The sequence below is a fragment of the Pholcus phalangioides genome, unplaced genomic scaffold (genome assembly GCF_987345545.1).
Source record: "Pholcus phalangioides strain wild (caught in Gottingen) unplaced genomic scaffold, Ppha-v1.0 ptg000011l_1, whole genome shotgun sequence".
Taxonomy (NCBI): domain Eukaryota; kingdom Metazoa; phylum Arthropoda; class Arachnida; order Araneae; family Pholcidae; genus Pholcus; species Pholcus phalangioides.
Window position 1 is genome coordinate 21,329,271 of NW_028301604.1, and position 23,659 is coordinate 21,352,929.

The 23,659-nt window shown below is 37.7% G+C and overlaps 1 protein-coding gene across 1 annotated transcript in view; it reads right to left on the reverse strand.

Annotated features, from left to right (window-relative positions):
- Positions 1 to 442: 442 nt before the first annotated feature.
- The window catches only part of Hsepi (D-glucuronyl C5-epimerase), a 41,291-nt gene continuing 18,074 nt past the window's right edge, over positions 443 to 23,659 (reverse strand). Inside the window, exon 5 of the mRNA XM_089239269.1 lies at positions 443 to 12,107. Within this exon, the coding sequence (XP_089095395.1) occupies positions 11,083 to 12,107 (1,025 nt within the window). The 3' untranslated portion in view covers positions 443 to 11,082. The remainder of the gene's footprint in view (positions 12,108 to 23,659) is intronic.

Genomic DNA, 23,659 nt, shown 5'->3' on the forward strand with positions numbered 1-23,659 from the left:
AACGTTTGATGAAAGGAAATAATCGGAATAAGTATCTTTAAAATTGATTATATATTTTTTTGCTCATCAGTATTCATGTTTTATCGCACGTAGGCCTACATAACTTCAACAAAAAAGGAAGTTTTGACCACATGTAATCACATGGCATCACTATAATCTTCAATTATTATCCAGGACTATTGGCTGCTAAGGTATTTCCCTGCACAATAAGACAAACAACTTTTCTTGTTACTATGATGGTTAGTAAAACTTCCTTAAAAAAAGAATTTCCCAATATTCCTCCATTTACAACGTATGACATCATTTTGAAAGGGGAAAAAAACAGAGGCAACTTTTTGCCCCATAAGAAATTCCTTAGGGATTGTTTTCAGAAGAAGGAATTTTTTTTAAATGAAGTAGGGAATTTTTAGAAACAATTAGGGATTTTTTGTGATTTTCGTAAAAATTCGGGAGATTTAAGAACTTTTCGGGAGGTCGGGAGATGAAGCTAAAATTCGGGAGACTTGGCAGCTATGAAAGTACTACACTCAGTAAATTTAATTCATTTCATGACTCAAACTTCACTGACATGATAACTAGTTGTGAAGTGTTAAATGATATTGTAGATAAGAGAGAGAAAAAGAAGTTTAGTATACAATTCAACAACTTTATTTCTTGAGCAGGCTTTCTCAAACATAAAACTTGACTACCAAATCAGCATTTACATTGATTTTTACAAAGCTTATCTTTACCATGGCTGTCAGTTTTCAGGTTGACACAAAAAAATAAAATGAAACAAATATGCTTACTAAGACACGGAAGGATACACTAAATTGATATTTTACACACTTATTTATAATATATATATATATATATACATATTGTGCATTTTATTTACAAAATGAAAGATCCTAATATATTGCTTTGAACCCTGTACATATGAAATTGAAAACAACTTGTGAGTTAACCACATCAAGTATAACACAATTTAAAAGAATTTAAACCCACTAATAATAGTAAAATATGTCACAAGGTAAATTAAAGAAGTTCAAATAGTATCATATTCAATTGATGTTCTGCATGTGTTGCATAGAAAATAGCATGATTAGACTCAGAGTATTAGGTATATATATAAGGTACTTAATCAAATTAGCATACTCAGATTTCGCATTCAGTCCAGAATAAAGTACTGTATTTTATTAAAATAAGTATGATGACATAATAAATGCAAGAGGGTTTAAAATTTGTGAGGTTGCTGCCCAACAGTCGAGTGGTTAGCGTGCTAGTCTTTAGCCGTACAAGTCTGGGATTGAGTCTCGGTTTGTGCATGGATGTCAGCTGTTCAATTAATTTCTACTGTTTCCCTTTTTTAAAAGTTTGGAGCTAATAAAATGAATTTTTCATGAATACATTTAAACTGACTTTATGTTCTTAACTGTTTTTTAAAATCAACAAAAAAAATTATAATTGCAATAATTACTAATTAGTTTTCAAAAATTGAAATAATTAGATTAAAAATTAGCACAACAGCATATGCTGTCATAACCACCCAACTGGCTAACACTACCAAATTTCCTGGACAGATCACATGAATTTCTTGGGAAAAATTAAAAATTAAATTATTAAAAAAATTATTATTGTAGCTGAATATTTTCTGTTAATTTATGAAACTATCATACAATCACCATCAGAAAAACTACAGGTTTTCCTGTTCATCTTTTTTTTTTTAGCAAACACTGTCATAAGATACTGGTTTTTATAGCCATGCTAAATGTTAACATTAGGCTGCATAAAACTAGGATGCCTATTGAAATGAGGCTACCAAACTTTGTGACCTTATCCTTCCTGTATTTCTTGCAGGACAAATAGATAGCATCTGGCATGAAAACTGTAATAGTTTTGATAAACAGTTTTGCAAGAATTTCTTCATATGACAAATAGCTACATGTTGATACAACAAATGAAAAATTTAAAATTTGTCTCTATATGGGCTGTTTTTCATAAAAGTTTTTAAATAAAATCTTAATAACACACACTACAACACATCATTTTAAAGTTTGAATGAATGCAAGACTAAACATGTAAAGTTAATGAAAAACATGAATATATGCGAATCTATGCCTATTCATTTCTTATTGGTTTTCCAGACCATAGATTTCCAACTGGTGTTCCGTGGAACCCCAGGGTTTCGCAAAAGTTTTTTGGGGTTCCGCAAAATCAAACACTATGGATCCCAAAAAAATTTTGGAACCCGGAGACCTTATGGAAAAATATAAAATACTTGTTACAGATGCTGTTCTTTATTTTGCATTTTGATGAAAAAGTAGTACATATTTTGACTAATTTGGATGACCAAACAACAGTGAAAACGGTAATTGCAGTAGTTTTTTCTCCCGACCTTGAGTAGATTTGAGTGTAAGTAGATGTAAATATGTAAGCTGTGAAAATTCCAGCTAAGTACCATATATACTCATGTATAAGTCAAGTTTTTTTGTGGAAAAATTTGTTTCTCAAGTGGGGGGGGGGGAGGGGGTTGGCTTATACTCGGGTTAGTTTTTGATGAGAAAAAATTGACCCCTGCAATCAAGTCATTTTTGTAACTATAGATGCGCTACTGATTAGTAGCAATAGATGGCATTGCAAATCAGAGTGATTTTTGTAGCTCTAGATGGCGGTTGTGTTAGTACTTTCCAGGTTAAATCCAAGTGGTCATTTTTTTCCCAGAGCAGTACAAGTCGTGATCACCCACAGAAAAACCATTGATCTATAGTTGTATCAGAGGGTATCAACAATCAAAAATGGAGAAAGTAAAAAAATTTGCATATGTGATGCGTCTTTCAAACAGAAAGTGATCAAATTCGAAAAAAAAAAAAAACTGTGCTGCAGCTCAAACATATAACGCCAATGAGAAACAAGTGAGAGAAAGTGGTGGGAAACGAAAAAGAAAATTTTAGCAATGCAGAAGACAAAAAAGGCTCTTCCAGGAAAAGTATCGATGGTCCCTGAACTTGATCTGATCGAAGGAACTGAATGAATGGGTGCTACACCTCAGACTGAAAGGTATAATCATGACAAGGACAGCCATTCGTCTGAAAGCATCAAAACTAGCCGAGAGTGTTAAATTCAAAAACGCAAAACCAGAAATGTTCTATACATCCCCCAGGTTAGTGCACTCGGTTCATGAACCGTTTTGCCCTGTGCTTATGCCAGTGAACAAAGATCTCACAAAAATTCCCAGAAGAATCGAATCTTTCCAGAAGTTCATAATTGAACTGTGAAAAAGACATGGATCACAAATCGGTAATATGGACGAAACCCCAGTTACTTTTGATGTTCCAAGAAATAGACCTGTTGATGAACTCTGAAAAAAAAACCCCATCTTTGTTAGAACAACTGGGCACTAAAAAATATGATTTATGGTTGTGCTGTCATGAATGGCCGATGGAAAGAAATTTCCTCCAGTTGTGATTTTCAAAAGGAAGAAAATTCCTTCAAACACGAAGTTCCCACCAAGAATGATTGTGAAAGCCCAGGAAAAGGGCATTCAACAATGGATCCAGGAAATATGGAACAAAAGGCCCGGAGCAGTATTCGAGAAACCAACATTATTGGTATGGGATATGTTTAAACCCCACAGAACCAATAATGTCAAACCGAGGCAAAGAAGTCCAAAACATCATTGGCTTTCCTACCAGGTGGGCTAACCTCGATTGTATAATCTTTAGATGTGAGCATCAACAAGCCTTTCAAAGACTATTTGAGGAATTTGTGGATAGAATGGATGAGTTCCGATGATGAACTACAAAAAGTGGTACTTTGAAGAAACCTGATATTGGCCTAGTGTGCCAATGGGTACATGAGGCGTGGAATTCTGTTTCCACTGAAATTATCATCCAATCCTTCAAAAAGTGTTGCATCAGCAATGTGATGGATGGAACTGACAATGATATCCTCTTTGAAAGTGACAATGGCGATGACAGCCCAGATGAAGATAAAAACGAAGATGCAGCACCCTATGATCATCTGATGGATTACAATGAGCTTGGAGACTCCGAAGGAATAGATTAAAAAGTATGAATCATTTTCTATTGTAAATTTCCATAAGCCAGCGGTTCTCAACCTTTTTTGACTCACAGAGCCCTTTTCAGTATATAATTTCTATGGCGGAGCCCTGTTTGACTCGAGGAGCCCTTTTTTGTACATAATTTTTATGGCAGAACCTTGTAGGCCTCTCTTATTCACTTATCTATCAAATTTACAGATTCATTTCATTTTCCTCGAGTCGCCGCGGAGCACCGGTTGAGAACCGCTGCCATAAGCTATTCATTTTGCATGGAAAATATAAGATTTGTTTTCTCTGAAATGCATGGATTTTTTGGGGTCAGCTTATACACAGGTTTTCAATTTATTGCAGTTTTGGTGGTCCTGAAGTGGGGGGGGGGGTTGACTTACATACAAGTCTGCTTATACATGAGTATATACGGTATGTGGCCACAGAACATCACTTTGCCCAGGGAACCCGTCATGGGTCACCCATAATGCTGAGATGGCCATGCATAAAACCCCTACAAAAAGAAAGCTCATTGAACTGATTGTGCCCCAGGTGCAACTAGGGGAGGGAAGTGGCTTATCAGAATATCTCGATAGATATTTTCCCATATAAAAGAGCCAATTCAAAGCATAAATAGGCACACAAATCAATATCCCCAGCCCGCCGTGATGCCCTGACAAAGCCCAATGTCCTTAGGAGCCACGACGCACACTTTGAGAAACACTGTCATCAAAGGTTCCGTGGAATAGCCTCATACCCATCAAGGGTTCTACAAAAGCTTTTACGTTGGAAGCCCCTGTTCTAGACTATGGCAAGATAACCATGTTGCATGTCAATATATAAATGTTTCCTTCCATTTTCCAAAATGTTGTGTAAAAAGGAGATAGGGCCAAAATCTAGACACAAGGCGGAAAAAGCATTTTATACCAATGTTTATTTGACAAATGATAATTTGTTGTCTTCTTTTAATTAGCATCCATCAACCTTGAACCCAGAGTTTGGAAATGGTCAAATTCTGTTGCTTTAACCTATTTTATAGCAAAAAGGGGCGCAAAGAAAACTCTTTCAGAATTCAAAACATTTCCTCATTTTTACCAAACTTCTTATTTGAGTGCTCATGGAAAAAGGGATGAGTGTTTTAATGCATGCGTCAGAAATTACACTGCATAAAAGATGTCAAAATTTTGTTCAAAGTGATCGAAAGACAAAACAAAAACATATATAAACTAAAAATTATTGTCTGCAAAAAAATACCAGACATTTTTCAAATTTCCTATGTAATCTAAGCTTATAATAAAGTTTGAAATAAAATTCATCACTATAAATGTGTAATTTTTTCGTCTCAGTAATAGCCCATAGTATGTACACTGCTCAAAACAACTAGGGGAGCACATGGTTTTAACAAAATTACGCAAAGATATACTTGTATACTTGATATGTATATCGATAAGTAACATAAAATGAATCATCCATAATTTAAAGCCTAGCAGGAAACGGAAGAAGAAAACTTCATATGCAAATCAAAGTTCATGACGTCAAAACCAGAAAAAGGAGATAAGGGCAGAAATCGGGATGTTGCAGAAACGTCTGTTTTACTGCCGTAACTGTGAAATTCTATTGCACAGTATTTTTTTTTGACACAAGGTGACTTGAGGATGTCTCAACAACGTGATTTACTGGAATCCATGGCATGGCGTGTTATAGGCAGACTGGAATCCGGGCAAACACAACGTAGTGTCGCGGACGCTGTTGGAGTCGCCAGAAGTGTTGTTGCAAGGCTGTGGAATCGATTCCAAGAAACAGGAAATGTTAGACGTCGACCAGGGCAAGGTCGGCCACACGCCACTACAGCAACTGATGACCGGTATATACGGTTAACAGCCCGTCAAAACAGAACAGAGAATGCTACGCAGCTGCAAAGACGGTTGCTCTTGGCAACAGGACGAAGGGTGTCCAGCCAAACAGTACGTAATCGGCTTCATGAGGGAGGGCTCTACGCACGTAGGCCAATGGTCTGCATTCCGTTGACCCCACGCCACCGTGCGGCCCGAAGAAGATGGGCTGCTGAACATCGAGATTGGGAGCAACATGATTGGAGCCAAGTGCTGTTTACAGACGAGTCCCGATTCAGTCTGGAGTGTGACACCCGACGTGTTCTGGTATGGAGGGACAGGGGCACTCAAAATAACCCCGCATTCGTTCATGAAAGGTCACAATACAGACGAGCTGGTTGGATGGTATGGGGTGGAATCAGCATAGGCAGACGTACGGACCTGCATATCATTCGGAATGGCACTTTGACGGCCCGAAGGTATGCAGATGAGATACTGCGACCTCGTGTCATCCCTTATGCTTGAGCCATTGGAGATTCCTTTGTTTTCCAGGATGATAATGCCCGACCGCATAGAGCTCGTCTGGTGGAAAACATGCTTGAAGCTGAAACAATACAGCATATGGAATGGCCAGCGTGCTCTCCTGACCTGAATCCCTCTCCTGGACGACGTATTGCTGCGCGACCAAGGCCGCCTGTTACTGTCCGATACTTGCAGATTGCACTTCTTGAGGAGTGGAACAGTATTCCCCAAAGTCTGATCGATAACCTCATCGCATCCATGGCAAACAGGTGTGCAGCAGTCTTAGCTGTTCGAGGAGACCACATGCCCTATTAAAACTCATGCATCATGTCTAAACAGTACTTTTTTTTATCGTTTACATGTAACCAAATTGTTGCCCTAAATCATCTTTTCATGTTTTTTCCATATTTTCAAAGAATTAAAGCTTAATTCCAATTTTTTTTACGTCTTTTTTCTGTATTGCGCATTGATACGCGTGTACTATCCATTGTATGCCAATACGTGGCTGTCTCGCACGGTTTTCTTCACTTTTTTGCTTGCTCCCCTACTTGTTTTGAGCAGTGTATATACATCATCCCCCTTTTCCCACCACTGATCCAGCTTTCATTATACACTGGTGAAATAAATTAAGAGAATTTGCATATTTTATCGAATTTCATGAAAAGAACTGAACTGAATGTAAAACCAATGCTTCTAGACAAAAATGCAAATCTTGTACGTCAAATACGTAAGCGTACACGTGTGTGTAGGCGGAGCCAGTAGAGAAACAGGCTTTATAAGCGCACGTAAGTTAAGACGCATTTCGGTCGCTAGCACACCTCAGCGAATTTCTTGGTGTTATTTTGCAGCAAATGGTTAATTTCAAATTGTAACAGTAAAAATGAGTAACCACAAACATTTAGATAATGGAATGAGGTGGCGAATTGTGGAGAGGCTAGAAGCAGGCCAATCTCAAGTCCAAATTTGTAGAGAGTTCAATTTAACGCCCAGTGTCGCGTGTAACTTATGGAAACAGTTCCAGGATACCGGATCCATCCAGAGAAAGCCTGGGCAAGGTTGTCCAAGAGCCACGACGGCCAGAGAAGATCGCCATTTGTCGATTATAGCGAGGCGTAACAGGAGTGCTACAGCTTCTCAGCTCTCTCATGACTTGTATGCAGCCACAGGAACCCGTGTATCAAGGGTGACTGTCTCCAAAAGACTTCATGAGAGAGGGTTGTTTGCAAGAAGACCTGCTGTTTGCGTCCCGCTCACTTCTACGGACAGGAGAATCCGCTTATCATGGTGCAGAGAGCATAGAGATTGGAGTATGGATCAATGGGCGACCGTTCTCTTCACTGATGAGTCCCGGTTCAGCCTAAGCACCGATTCTCGCTGTACATTCATATGGAGAGAACCAGGAACCAGGGACCCGCTACCTATCCTCCAATGTCCGCGAAATCGACCATTATGGCAGAGGAGGTTTAATGGTCTGGACAGGCATCATGTTGGATGGCCGCACACCTCTCCATGTCTTTGAAAGAGGCACTGTGACTGGTGTGAGGTATAGGGATGAGGTCTTGGAGCCCATGTTTGCCTTTTCAGGGATGCAGTTGGCCCTGAGTTCAATTTTAATGGACGATAACGCGAGGTCACATAGAGCTCTTCTGCTCGATGATTTTCTAGAGAGTGAGGATATTCGCCGGATGGATTAGCCAGCCAGATCTCCAGACCTTAACCCTATAGAGCATGTCTGGGACGCTCTGGGGAGGGCAATTGCAACTCGCAACCCCCCTCTGGGAACCATCCAGGGAATGAAAACAGTGTTGCTGAACGAGTGGGACCAATTGCCACAGGAAATGATAAACTGCCTTATTTCAAGTATGAAATCACGCTGCAAGACCTGTATATCTGTAAGAGGGGACCATACCCCCTATTAACCCATCTATTAACCTATTTTTTTGTTTATTCTGCAACCGCTGTTTCATACCTTCCGACTCCAATGAGTGTTACGCACGATCATGCGTGTGTATTACACACAATTATTGCATGGTTATTTGTTTTGTATTGTATCCATGTATGTACATATCAAATTTCATTAAAATCGGTACAGTAGTTCTAGAGATAATAGACCAAGTCTGCAAATTCTCTTAATTTCTTACACCAGTGAATAGTAGCATCAATTCTGCGACTCTTCAGCTGAAGGTGGTGATTGCCCTTGAATGGCCATAAAACAAAAAGAGTATAGAATATATGTAACATACATTACATATACGATTACTCACATGATTTAAAAATATATAAATCCCTCCCTTTTCAAAAAATCAGGATTCTGTGCAGCTGGCTGTATGCATACTATAATGTGTTTGTTGTGTAAGCTCCCTTCCTTTTTTTTCTAAAAAATGCATTCTATATTTTAGTAAATCGCTGATATGCTAGAGGTTAAGCTATAATAGACATTCAGCAGCTTTTCTCACAGTTATATTTGATCAGACCAAACAAAACAGTTGTTAATCATTAAACTGCACTTAATTTCATAGTTTTGTAAGCCAAGTTTGAATATGAGTATGAAATGAAAACCTACAGCAACTTATGGTGTTTCTTAAAAACTGTTAGTCAAAGACTAAGACCAGACTCTATGACAGGCTAACATGCAAGTTTTGTTACAATGCTGTAGCTTTCACACACCACAGCTTTGTTAAATCCACTAAAATCTGAATAAAACCAAATTTTGCAAAAAGATGATTTCACTCTTGAATATTCACATTGCTTTTTTTATGTGTATGTATGCAAATTATTTTTTATTGAGCTCAATTAAACTGCAGCAATGCTTGTCAAAAAGCACTGATATTGTAATTGTATAATTTTTCCCCCTACCAACATATATGAGGTTTTTGAGATGTATAAGTCCAATTAGTTCAGAAATTAGTTAAATGAGGGGAATTTTTAAATGTCAGCTACAGGTATATTTACTCTCCTTCAGGCACAATATAAAAAAATGCAACATAAAATTAGTTTGTGTGCCTGGTAGATAAAAGCTGACAGAGGATTATAAGAAACAGAAAATTAGAAAATATTTGCATTTTTAGAGAGCACATTTCCTGCAGAGACATTAAAATTGCTGTTACAATTTTATAGGGGCATACAAAATACAGTAGAATCTCAAAATACACTATAACAAACTTCTTTGAAACAAAATTTTTAACCAAAATGCTTTTGCAAAGTTATGAATATGATCATTTCAGTCTAGAGAACGTAGTTTACCTAATTGTTTGTTCCATCACCCTCTTTTTCTTCCAATTATTTTTCTCATGACCCCCCTAAACTCAAGCTAACCCATAGGATCCTATACTAATCCTATAGCTTCTACCACCCCCTTGGACCATTCCATTGTTGACCAGTGCTGCCCACTTTGAGAAAAACTGGTCTAGAAGGTGAGGATTAAAGTAGATGACATGTTGCAGCATATTACAATATTATACAGGTGGTAATCTAAGAAACAAAAAAGTTTATTACTCAAAATTTAGCTCAAAAAAGATTCTAAGCATTCCCGAAAGTACAATTCATAAAACTTGTCTTGTTAAAAGTGAAACTACTGAGAGAAAAATTACCAAAAACAACAAGGGTGGGCTGGGATGTTTCATCAAATCTACCAAACCAAACAGACATTGTATCATCTGACCTTCATTTGTTTTGTTCTGATTAAAAGTCTTTATGTGGAAAATCACTAATTGATGTGATGCTGTGAAAACACACAAAAATGAATTTTGTGCCTCCAAACCATCCAAATTCGTCAAGAAAAGAATTTTTAAAATACCAGAAAAATAAAGTTGAAAGGAAAAAAAAAAAAAAAAAAGAGTACTTCAAACTAGTGAGGTAAAGATAAAAACTTTTTTTTCTTTGCTCAAAACCTTACAAGAAAAAGAACAGAACTCCTGGGTTCAGAAACTTTGGGAATAATCACTATTATTTTTTTATCAGGAATTTTCTAAAAAACACATTTTTTGATGGAGCAAAGTGATTTGTTTTTGAAACCTCAACGTTGTGTGTATGTATATATATATTATTATTGAAAACATTCAAAAATCATGCATGCTTCATTGATAGTTAAGTTAAAGGAACCAAAATGTATCAGAATATTTTCTGTACCGTGAGTTTGATATCATTGCTATAAAAGAATAATCATTTAATAGTGGATGAATGTATAAAATAATAGTAAAAATGTTTTTTATTGCCAAGAGGGATTTTGAATAGATTGAACTATTCTGAATGTACTTTCCATTTTACTATTTAGTTTCAACATATATATTTTTCTATAAATAAAATGAAACAATCTGATTTGTGAAAACATTATACCTCTTGAAATATGTATTTGGAAGACAAATTTCCTATAGTGTGATATGTGTAAACAAATCTAACTAATTTTTTGTGAATTATAAACTGTTTTGAAAAACCCCAGGAAATACCTTCTCAGTACCATACACGAACAAAGTGTTTTGCTTCCATGCCCAGACGGATAATGGGTAAAACCAAATTTTATGGACTGAATTTTCAAAGATTTCAAAACTCAGTTTGTTTTGTACTCATAATTATTGGTAAACCTATTTATATATATACTGCATATACAAAAAACCGGATTAAAAATTTTTGCATGGCTCAGAATAATTTTAAACGAAAAATATATTTTATATTATTCCGAAATATTTTTAAAGGTTTGTGTCAATTATGTTGTGCACGTCTCCCTTTCATATAAGATGTCCATCTGGTTGAAAATGATTTCAAAATAGGATTCTCATGAATTGTACTAAGAAAAAGAAGTTGATTGATATGTGTGCTATGATAATCCCATCGTGCCAAATTTGGCGCAATACCAAGAGAGAAATGACGAAGATCATATACTGAACCTGAACCCGTATCAAACAAAGGCAACATTTTTGTTAATGAGATTAGACCTTCTTCAAAAAGTTGTCCAGCCAAATGACAATCTTCATGTGTACAGCTTTGCCTCACATCATACAATCCAAATAAAGAATATATGAAACCATTGAGCACAAAAGAACTAGGTACAGTAGGATATTCTTCATACCACACATATTTGCCTAAGAATGTAGTTAGAATTCCATGGTTTTCAGAACGAATGCTAAAGAGCTTAATAGCACGTAGAGCTGCTTCTAGATAATTTAAATCATTAGTTACTTTGAATGCACGTGTTAGCACTGACATTGCTTGCCCTTGAGCCATGGCAGAATACCAACCCGGTGACAACTCAAGCATTCCATTAGACAATTTTCTGGTAACCATGTTTGGCCATCCACCTCTTTTATCTTGATGGTTCACCAGCCAGTTTGCAGCAGCATAAAAATGTGCCATATGAGAAGATGATGATAAGCTTATGTTGTCAACTCTTCCAAAGCCATGAAAGATAATAGATCGAACACGAAGATTCCGCAGTTTCTGTATTTTACGGCTCATCTGCAGTGAAGGCAGACCTTTATTTAAGTCTGTGACAAGGTCTCTGGTTAAAGTCTTCCATTGAATACTTTTTCCTACCCCATAAAACACTTCAGAGTCTGTGGCAGATAACATTGTATCTGACATTACATAATGAATTTTATATGTAGATGAAGTGCCTTGACCATTCAATACTACAGTCATACTTGCATTAGAAATAAGCATCAGATCACAGCTTAGTGTAGTCTCCTCAAGATTGTCATCAACTAACAAAACAGCTTCTTTCTCAGTGCCTATAAATACCAATATTTAAAAATACACTGAACATTATTAGAGTGTATATTTATCATCACAGTAATATGAGTGATAAAATTATATATAAAATCAACATAAGGAAATAATAAATCTTTCTGTTGTAACATACTATACAGCAATACCCTAAAATGATATCAGTGGGAGAGACAATAACTGCATAAGTCTGGGATGCAATTTTGCATACAAATATTAGTTAGAACAAAAATTCGGGAGAAGCAGCTCTCTTTTGGTAAAAATTGTAATAAAAAATGCACAACATACTAAATGGAAAAAAAAAGTTGTTTTGATACCATTAGCTTCATAAAATATAATTAATATAACTTGCTTTTAACTGCCATTTGGTCTTTAAAAAAGACTGCATTTCTTAAATTCTGTAAAGTCAAACGATTTAAGTATAAAAATCATTTTTCAAGTATGCAACTGTAAGCAGTCTACAAAAACGACAGATACCACACACATATGGCCCTAAAATCACAGCAATGTTTCCTATTTCACCAGCTTCTACTGCAGCCTTATTATAAGTCAGCATAGTTCTATTACATATTGCATTCTGATCAACTGAAAATTCTTACTCAATTGTTACTTAATAACCACTACAGGTAATAAACCTATGAGCATTTTTGATAGTAAACTGTATAACTCTGTGTTTGCTTAGGTCAGGGTATTGCTGTATACATACTGTGGTACCTTAACACTCTAAACGTATCAATGAACATGTTGACTTAAGCGCATGTCAAGTTAGTGAGGCTTCATTTGATCTCAACCTCCAATTTTTAAACATCATTTATGATATATGTATGTATATGTATAAATAATTGAACAATTCCATTCTATCATCTATAAATTAACATAAGCAAATTCTCTGCAATTTTGTACGGAAAGTTTCTGAACAATCTTGAATTATGGTGAAAACAAATGCATAAGTTTATCGAAATATCTGTTATTTGCAAATGAGCAGTGAGATTGTCGAAAGTTAGGAAAACGTTCATATTTTTTAACTTAAAAGTTTCAATCTAAAAAAATTATTTTTTACCTTATTGAACCACCTCCTGCTCAAAAATTAGAGATATCATCCACGCTTATCAGTGACTTTTATAGTCCACAGGTTGAGTTTCCAGGCTCACAAAAGTGCAAAATGACCCTACCCCAAGGTATGAGGAAGTATTTTTGATCAACAAATGACAAAAAAAAAGGAATTGAAGAATTGTTGAAATATACAAGAGAAATTTCATGAAAATTAACTGGCCTATCCACGGGCAATTTTGAAAAATTAGTTGTGATAACAAAATGCAAATCATAGTCGAGTTAAGCAGGGCTTAGCTATCTTGTATCCAGTTAAAGAGGTTTCTCCCCATTGAATTTAATATTATGCTAACCATGAGAATAATAAATGTCAAGTTATGTGGGTAGTCTAGTTATCCACATGTGAAGTTTTCGAGGTTCTACTATAGTAAGTAGCATTAGATAAAAGGGAGTCTCTCTAAATAATCAACTTTGACAAATTTTCCTACATAATAACATTTATATTGTAATGCTCACATTTAATGTCAATTTACTATACATTAAAAGTATTTCTCCATAACTTTCAATTTATAAATTTTCTATACAATGAATTTTTTCATGAAAATAGACTGTTATATTGAGACAAAATTTTTAATTTCATATAAACTATATTTTGTATACTATCACGAGACATAAATTTGGGAATAATATTTGTTTTAGAAGTAGTCATTATGTTTCTGCTCTTGCATTTTTAATTGTGCAATTAATTTGAAATTTAGCAACACAATGATTGAAAAAAAATCAAAATATATACAGTGGAGCTCACTTATAAGGTTTTTTAAACACCAAGAAAAAACATGAGCAGGAAATGCTTTAAATAGGAAATCTTAATGAGAATTAGAGTTAAAACCATGAAAATAAGTCGTACTAAGAGGAAATGCTATAAGCGGGATCAACTGTATATATTTTTATAAATTTATTTATTTACAGAAAACAATTTTCTAACAGAAAAAATACTTTGCTATATTTTTACTTAATAATCACCTACTATTTTTTGAAAGGTAAATTGCAGGGCATACTTTAACAAAAAAATTATAATTTTTTCAAATAGTTTTTCTCCTTTGGGAACACTTAGAATATCTCGCTAACATCTCATAGATGAAGAAAGCAGTTCATCTCTAACAAAAGAGAATTGAGGTAGTTTAAATCTGTTACACAAACAGATACAGATATTTGTGTACTCAAGTAAGCTAAAAAAATTACATATGCATCAGATTTTCATCTTCAAAGGTTTTATTTGTAGTACAACACATATTGTGTATAAAATGCAAGACATAATTATGAGACACCACGAGTATTCACGGAAAAAAACATGGAAAGAATATTTCCACAATAATGAAACTTAAGTACATGCATCGGTCCTGTTTAAAATTATGAGTGAAATTGCAAGGACGTCCAAGAAATAGTTTTTGACATTTTAATAGTTTCGTGAATCAGTAAGAAATTAGGACAGAAATATAAAACATTTTAATTTCCACTATTTTACAATAGTGTAGCGCTGCGTTACTTTAAACAAATCATTTTTTACATCACTGGATAACAAACCAATAATATACACTCCAAGGGCATAGCGGGGGGGGGACTTGGGGGTCTGGCCCCCCCCCCCCCCCGAAATGTGAGAAAATGACCGAAAAAAGGGAAAAAGATGGCCAAATCCATTGTTCTGTCACTTTGGTCCCCCCCCCCCGAACGAAATTTCTGGCTACGCCCCTGATACACTCTTATACAACTACCTTGATTAGTAGAAAAAATGCCAGAGGTACAGAACTACAAGAAAGTGAAATTTGTGAAATTTGGCTATTGCATGGCACCAGAGTTTCTAAAACTTACAAAGCAAACTGGATGTTCTCGATATGCCACTACAAATGTTTTAAATGGCAGATTATGTGGCTCTGTGAAAAAAAACCAATCTGGGTGTACCCCATGCTTGTCTGCCCAAACAAAGCACAGTGCTTGTCTCTAGCAATAACAAGCAAAATGTCATCCAGAAATATAAAATCTGCCTTACAACTGCAGTGCTCATAGCAAACTATTTCAACGGTTTTAAGTTCTACAAGTAAGATCAAATTCATGAAAATGAAGATAAAACCACCATTCACTTTGAAAGACAAACAGGGTCATTTGAAAAACGTACCATGCCTTGGACTCAGTGGTATTCTATTCTGTTCTCCAATGAAAAAAAAATCAATCGTGGATGGTCTAGATCAGCAGCTCTCAACCTTTTTTGACTCGTGGCGCCCTTTCTGGTCTATAATTTCCATGGAGCAGCCACGTGGGCATATTTTTTATTTATTCATCAAAGTCACTGATTTATTTTCATTATTTAAAAAATATTTATATATATTTTTTTAAATAAAACTTTTTAAAAAATTTTTCTTGAGTGGGTGCGGAGCCCTTGAGGCTCAGTGGAGCACCAGCTGAGAACCGCTGGTCTAGATCAGTGGCGCGCAAAGTTTTTGAAGCGCGACCCCCTTTTGCCCAAAAAATTTATCGCGACCCCCTACCCTACATATGCTCACCATATGTCCCGCGACTCCCACATACGCTGACCACGTGTCCCGGTTTTCTGGGACATACCTATTTTTTTTTCTGCCAGTAAACGTGCTGTCCCAAAAGCTCTTTTTGGAACGCTTGCTCCGATTTTAATTAGGCGACATTGACTTCCAAAGATATTGTTTTTTTAAATATCATTCAAATGCTTACTTTGTATTTTGATGTAATTTATGCAAGATGGAAGTGTACAGGTAGAATTTGATAAAACTACATTGTATGATACATGGTAATTAGCTCAGCTGAATAAAGGCATTCTTTAGTTCTGACATATTTTTAAATAAAAATGAGTTTCTTATTTGGAAGTTTTCATGGATCGCGAGATCCAGTTTGCACACCACTGGTCTACCATAGTTTCCCAAACTTTTTGTTCCATCGCCCACCTTCTTCAGAAATTTTTTCTCTCACTGCCCCCCCCCCCAACTCAAGCAAATTCATAGGACCCTATGTTAAATGAGTAGCTTTTATTGCTCCCCCCCCCCCACCATTCCATCACTCACTTTGGGAAACACCAGGAAGTCTATCAAATACCAAAAGAAAAATTCTTTCACTTTTCAGGGAGTTTTCTGTGACCTTTTCTCATTTGCAGGGCTCCCACTTAAAAAATTAGAAAAAGTAGAATGGGGGAGGGTACCCCTCTTAGACAACATAATCATAATATAATTTTAAAAAAATCCCTAGAAATTTTTTTTTCCATAGCACTATTTCAGTACCCTATAAGATTAACTTGAGCCAAAGCAACATGAAAAAAAATGACTTGGTTACAAAAACAATTTTTGGCCAAAATAGGGTCTTAGCAACTACAGATAATTCTTTTCTGTGCTCTCCTCACAAAATATATATATATATATATAAAAGTTATATATATATATATAAAAGTTATATATATATATATAAAAGTTATATATATATATAAAAGTTATATATATATATATATATATAACTTTTTTTTTTGGATTCTTCCACAGTCTAGTCTGTCTACTCTCTTTGACAATACGCACAGCAAATTATGAAGATATGTAAGTTTTTTAAGAATGCCAGCTCTTTCGATACCACTTCCAAAAGCATAGTGCCAAATGTGTAAATTACACACGGTCTGATATAAATAAGTTAAGATGGCCCAGATGGTTTTACTGTGTTGTCCATCCCTTTTAAAAAGGATTTGTTTAAATTTTTGTGTTCAATGCCAGTGTAATCATTTTGGGGCCCGAGTGGCGCATGGTAAGATGCTCGTCTTCCACTGTGAAGGTTACCATCAAGGTCCATGGGTTCGAATCCGGGCATAGAACGTTAGAAGCAAGTTCTTTACCCACCGAAACTGGGGCGGCCATTGATGGAGCCTTCATTTCCCACCGAACTCCTCTAGTTGGAAATTGCCGTACGGCGATATATGACCAGAGTTGGTGTGCGGTAAAGCAGTGCAATCATTTTGCCCGAGTGGCACAGTGGTAAGCTGCTCGTCTTCCACGATGAAGGTTACCATCAAGGTCTACAGGTTAGAATCCAGGGAAAACATCAGAAATAAGTTCTTTACCTACTGAGCCTGAAGCAACCACCAATAGATGATGCCTTCATTTCCCACCCAACTTCCCTGGTTGGAAATTGATGTATGGCGATATATGACCGGAGTTGGCGTGCAGTAAAGTAGTGTAATCATTTATTATTGTCCTCTAATCATTTTGACAAATGAAGCACATCCATTTCTAACTCTTTACTTGAGCATTGTAATTATTGCTTATTGATTTAAATACAAAGCCCCATAGAAACTGGACCTTAGGGGCTCAAGCCACATTAGCCCCTCTGCAAAAGCATAAAGGGGAGAACTAATGGCCACCTGCTCTTCTGCCTAAGCCAATAATTTTTTTAATGGGGGGGGGGGGGGGGGGAGCAGCGGCGCGATCGTCTTTATTGTCCTCCCCCGTATCCCCTATGGCTTCAACGAACTTGGCGAGATTGCCTAAGCCCTCAGCAGATCACGAATATTTAATGCAGTACATTCCTGCATATGCCCTCGAGGATCGTATATACGGATGTCTGGCAACCCTAGATCCCCACCCCTCATCAATGTTTTGTCGTGTCTGAATTCCTTTGCCACTTACGACACAACTTTCCAAAGCAAGCTCCGTGGAAGCACCCACGATCGTTGAAAACACGTCCTGCGAATTAAAACTGCTGAACACACTACTGATCGACGCGGGGGTTTCGCCTGCATCTTTAGTGCTCGTGTGAAAGGGGCCTAACGTATCCATGGGCCCTCGGAGTAAAAGTCCGAAATCGTCATTACATATACACAAAATGTTTACTTTTTGTTGTTTTTCGTCGGCAGCAGTGGTCATGTGACAACGATCAAGGCTGATTGTGATGTTGCCGGCCTGCGATCATATGTAAATGAAATTACCTTGAAGCCGATTGGCTTGTTTAGACACATGCAGCCGAGAGTTTTCTCTTTAAATACTGGCTGTACGTTGTCACGATCGCTCTTTTATCACTGCATTTTGTCTCCAATAACTTCTTGTTTGGCTAGCTTAAAATGATCGGCTGAGGTCGTTAAACTAAAAAATCATGTCATAACTTGAATAACTTCTGTTCTCTATTTCCCGGCTGGTTTAGCAAAAATGATATTATCACGAAAAGTTCTGTAAATGAAAGTCTAATAGCCTTTTACGAGTTTTACAGCACCGACTTGGTAACTATCGGTCTGCTCTGGATGATGAAACCCCGAACGGATTATCGGTGAAGGTGTCGATCTACGTAGAGAGCCCGGTCGAGCCCCCAATTTGTAACATTCCTTATGGGGGGGGGGGGGGGGTTACATGCCCAGTTCGAATTATCCTCAGTTAAGGCAGATAACAAGTAAAAAATAAATAATTAAGTTTGTTTTGTATCATTTCAACTGCTTTATTACATTTAACGGATTTTGTAAATTTACATTCACAGGTTAACTCTCAATTTATCATTTAAGAACAATTTTACAATTAAGTGGGGTTTTTTTTTTTTCAGTTAAAAAATTTCATTTTAGTAGATATGGTTCGATCTCACCATAGGAAGTCCATGTTCTGCTGAACATCACCTGTCCAGTCGTAGACACGATGCAGATCCATCCACGTTAGTAGAACTAATTGAAGAACAAGGTTCCGGAGTTCATGGCAAGTCACCAGTAACCAACACCAAGCAAAGATCTCTCTGAGATTAGAGATGAAAGTCCTCGGAAACTAGTAAAGCTGACGTCTTAGAACATAGGATAACGAAACGTCTAGATCGGCACCTTCACCGATCCGTTTGGGGTTTCATCATCCAGAGCAGGCCGATAGTTACCAGATCAGTGCTGTAAAACTCGTAAAAGGCTATTAGACTTTCATTTACATCACTTTTCGTGTGTGTGATAAAATCATTTTCGCCGAACCAGCCGGGAAATAGAGAACAGAAGTTATTCAAATTATGACATGATTTTTTAGTTTAATGACCTCAGCTGGTCGTTTTAAGCTAGCAAAACAAGAAGTTATTGGAGACAAAATGCAGTGATAAAAGAGAGTGATCGCGACAACGTATGGCCGGTATTTAAAGGGAAAACTCTCGGTCGCACATGTCTGAACAAACTAATTGGCTTCAAGGTAATTTCATTTACATGTTATCGTAGGCCGGCAACATCACGATCGGTTTTGATCATCGTCACATGACCACCGTTGCCGACGAAAAACAACAAAAAGTAAACATTTATGTGTATATGTGATGACGATCTCAGACTTTTATGCCGGGGGCCCATGAATACGTTACACAGACAAAACGTATTGCTGTAGGTAAAATAAAAAAAATGAGAAGCGTTTCTTATATATACGAGAGCCGAAACCATAGTGTAAGGGTACATAGTCCGGCCGATTTTCCAATTAGGAAGGCAGCACAGTAGGGACCCTAAATGAGATAATTCTCATTTGTTTTTTCACACTATAAATTCACTATATGGGGCCCATGAAAAATTTGGCCTGAGCCCACCAAAGATCTTAGCTTAGGGGGGCCCTAATGCAGGATGTGGGGCCACTACACCAGTGGTTCTCAACCTTTGGAATCCCACCGCACGGTTGATTTCTTTTTCTTGATTGGAAGGCCTGGGCACATACAAGAGAAATGGGTAAAAATGAAATAATAAACCACTCATGGCCTGGTTGAGAAACACTGCACTAAACCAACCAAGGGCCCTTCTGAAGGACGCATGTATTTCACATATTCCTTTTCCTATTTACATTTTTCGAAGTCCAATATTAGATGCTTGTTATTTGCTCTATTGTCATGCCTAAGGTGTCGGTCTAGATCGCAAGCTTTTCACGGTATTCCAATGGTTCTCTTTTTTCAGCTGCTTCCCTTGAGTAATTCATGGTTCATCGGCAGCTTCCCAAAAAGTTTGGCAGATATTGTAACATAGGTGCACAAATCAATATTTTCAACTCTCCACAACACTCCTAGGAGCCGCGACGCACACCTTTGGAAATACTGGTACTCCTTTAAATTTGGTCTAAACGTTGTGTTGCAACACAATTAATGGCGAACGAGTCCGATGTGCAATCTCTTTAGTGCACTCCCAGATTCTACTTTTAACTTTCAAGTTCTTTGACAGCAAAAGGAAACAACTCAATGACAGAATTCAAATCAAGACATTTATTCAATCACAAGAAAAGTAAACATTGTTACAAATTTTACTTAAGAACAATATTAAAAATTTAGTATAACGTTAAATGAAGAACATTTATATACACTGAAGAGCCAAAAAAACCGGTACACCTGTCTAATATCGTGTAGGGTCCCCCGCGAGCATGCAAAAGTGCCGCAACACGACGTAGCATGGACTTGACTAATGTCTGAAGTAGTGCTGGAGGTAATTGACACCATGAATCCTGCAGGGCTGTCCATAAATCCGTAGGAGTAAGAGGGGGGGGGTGGAGATCTTTTCTGAAAAGCACGTTGCAAGGCATCCCAGATATGTTCAATAATGTTCATGTCAGGGGATTTTGGTGGCCAGCGGAAGTGTCTAAAGTCAGAAGAGTGTTCCTGGAGCCACTTTGTAGCAGTTCTGGACGTGTGGGGTGTCGCATTGTCCTGCTGAAATTGTCCAAGGCCATCGGAATGCACAATGGCTTACGTACCTGTCACCTGTCAGAGTCGTATCTAGACGTATCAGGGGTCCCATATCACGCCAACAGCACACTCCCCATACCTTCACAGAGCCTCCACCAGCTTGAACAGTCCCCTGTTGACATGTAGGGTCCATGGATTCATGAGGTTGTCTCCATACCCGTACACGTCCATCAGCTCGAAGCAATTGGAACCGAGACTCGCCAGACCAGGCAACGTGTTTCCAGTCCTCAACAGTCCAATGTCGGTGTTGTCGGGCCCAGGCGAGGCGTAAAGCTTTGTGTCGTGCAGTCATCAAGGGTACACGAGTGGGCCTTCGGCTCCGAAAGCCCATATCGATGATGTTTCGTTGAATGTTTCGCACGCTGACACTTGTTGATGGCCCAGCATTGAAATCTGCAGCAATTTGCGGAAGGGTTGCACGTCTGTCACGTTTAATGATTCTCGTCAGTCGTCGTTGGTCCCTTTCTTGTATGATCTTTTTCTGGCTGCAGCGATGTTGTAGATTTAATTTTTTACCGGATTCCTGATATTCACGGTACACTCCTGAAATGGTCGTACGTGAAAATCCAAATTTCATCGCTACCTCGGAGATGCTACGTCACATCTCTCGTGCGCCGACTATAACATCATGTTCAAACTCACTTAAATCTCAATAACCTGCCATTGTAGCAGCAGTAACCGATCTAACAACTATGCCAGACACTTGTTGTGTTATATAGGTGTTGCCGACCGCAGCGTAGTACTCTGATTGGTTCCATATCTCTTTATTTGCATACGCATGCCTGTACCAGTTTTTTTGGCTCTTCAGTTTATATCACAAATTTTTTTCACATATTGCACTTATCTGAATGTGGTTCGGAACTTCAGCATGTGACTAGAGGAAAGTCACCGTTTCCACACGATTTCCAAAGTCCAGTTTTCAAGTGGATGTCTTCTGAGTAGTAGACCAGACAGTGGCCGATTCACATTAGCCCCGAAGTGAACGGAGTGCGCTGGGGACCGCAATACCACATTTCAAGAGGCACTGTCTAGAACTGGCACAACATTGAAACTGAGAGGAGAATTTGACCATGCAGGTGATGTAAGTCTGTAGGTGAAGCAATCATCGGACGTCAGCCCAGAGAGTGCCAAAGGGCTAGGATTGCAGGAGGTTGGGAATCAGGCTGCGATGAGGCAGATGTTGAGAACAGCCACAGTCGACCCATCCATTGTACGTGGTTGGCGATACCAACTAGACCAAGACCAGAAACTCTAGGAGTAGAGACCTTTCCGTTGTCACCTAGCTAGCGTTAGAAGAGCTAAGTCACCGCTCATATGCAAAGTTACTATTAAAAAAAAAATTTGGACCTGCCGAGACACAAATGCAAATTTAAAAAAACATCACAGGATACGGTTCCAAGCCTAAGGCTAGATGAAGTTTCGTTACATTTAATCCGATTAGTGAAAAACTAGCACCACTCTACTACAATATCGGAGAAATGAACTCGTAAAACGAATCAGGTGAAAAGGAATGCGAACGTCCGACAAGCACAACCCGTATTCATACTAATCATGAAACAAATATTCTTGGTCCACTTGGACCACGGAAACACTTCGTCACAACAAGAAAACTATTACGTCACAACATACACTTTGACATAATTTACATATAGTTTCAGAATATTAGTGTAAACAATAAATTATCGTTTGGCAACATGTCAGGTGAACTGGCAAGGTTCACCCAACATGACCAACGACAATCAGGAAGGTTTACCAACGGAGGTCCGCGGCCATCCGCCGGCAAACAAAATGCTTAAGTTAACAGCATAAAACTTATAGTTAAACGTATAAAAGGAACACAACCTCCAATGAGACTAGGTGACATCTCTCCCAGGAGGCACCAACAGGTTAAGAACTTATGAAAATATTGCTGAGAGATTCATTTAGATGGGACATTAGCAGCCCGACCTGCAGTCTCATCCTCATCAAGCGACTGGAAGACCCCACCCTCCAGCCAAAAGACTAAGCAAACGAACTAGCCCATACCGGAATGCTAGCAAGACCTTCGGTGGTTTCCGCTAGCTAAGCAGTCCCTGGGGTCTAAAGGTAAGCATTCTCTCTTGATATTAGGATTATTAAGGAAAAACATGACCCGGAGGCCGTCATGTTACATTCCCCCCGACCATAAAAAAAAAAATTTCTCAAGGGAAATTTTTGAAGTTCCTAAAAATCTCCTATCTCCCTGTATATTCACATTACTGTTACATGAAAAATTATTACCAGAGAGATCAGTATCTTGACCCCGAAGAAAATTACACACCTCAACAATACTTCGAAATTTTTTCCCGTATGGAGAGTAATAGTACACATCTGATCTAGGTCCTTTTTTTCTTTTTACGAGAACTCTTTGCCAGCCTCTTTGAAAAGGAATCTGTAATTTTTATGCGGCAATGGGACCAAGAGAACTTTGAAGCCTTTTAGGAAGTGTATTTCCTGAACCACTATTACTAGCAACCGGAACACTCAAATTTATGTTTTGAGAGTTCTGCAAGACGGAACCATCAATGTGTTTGGTTTGGCCATCCTTCGCAGAGGGCCGCTCATCCAAATTGCGTTGAGTGATATTCGCTAGAGTCAAATTTCCTGAACTCAATGCCAAGTGAGAATTTTCCTGTCCGTCCCCAATGAATTTTTTAATGTTACAGGCGTTAAACTTTCCAACGGTTCTATCTTCGAAATCTACCACGAGATAGACCACAGGAGTAATTTTTATCTTAATTTGGAAAGGACCATCCCATTTTGCTTTTAATTT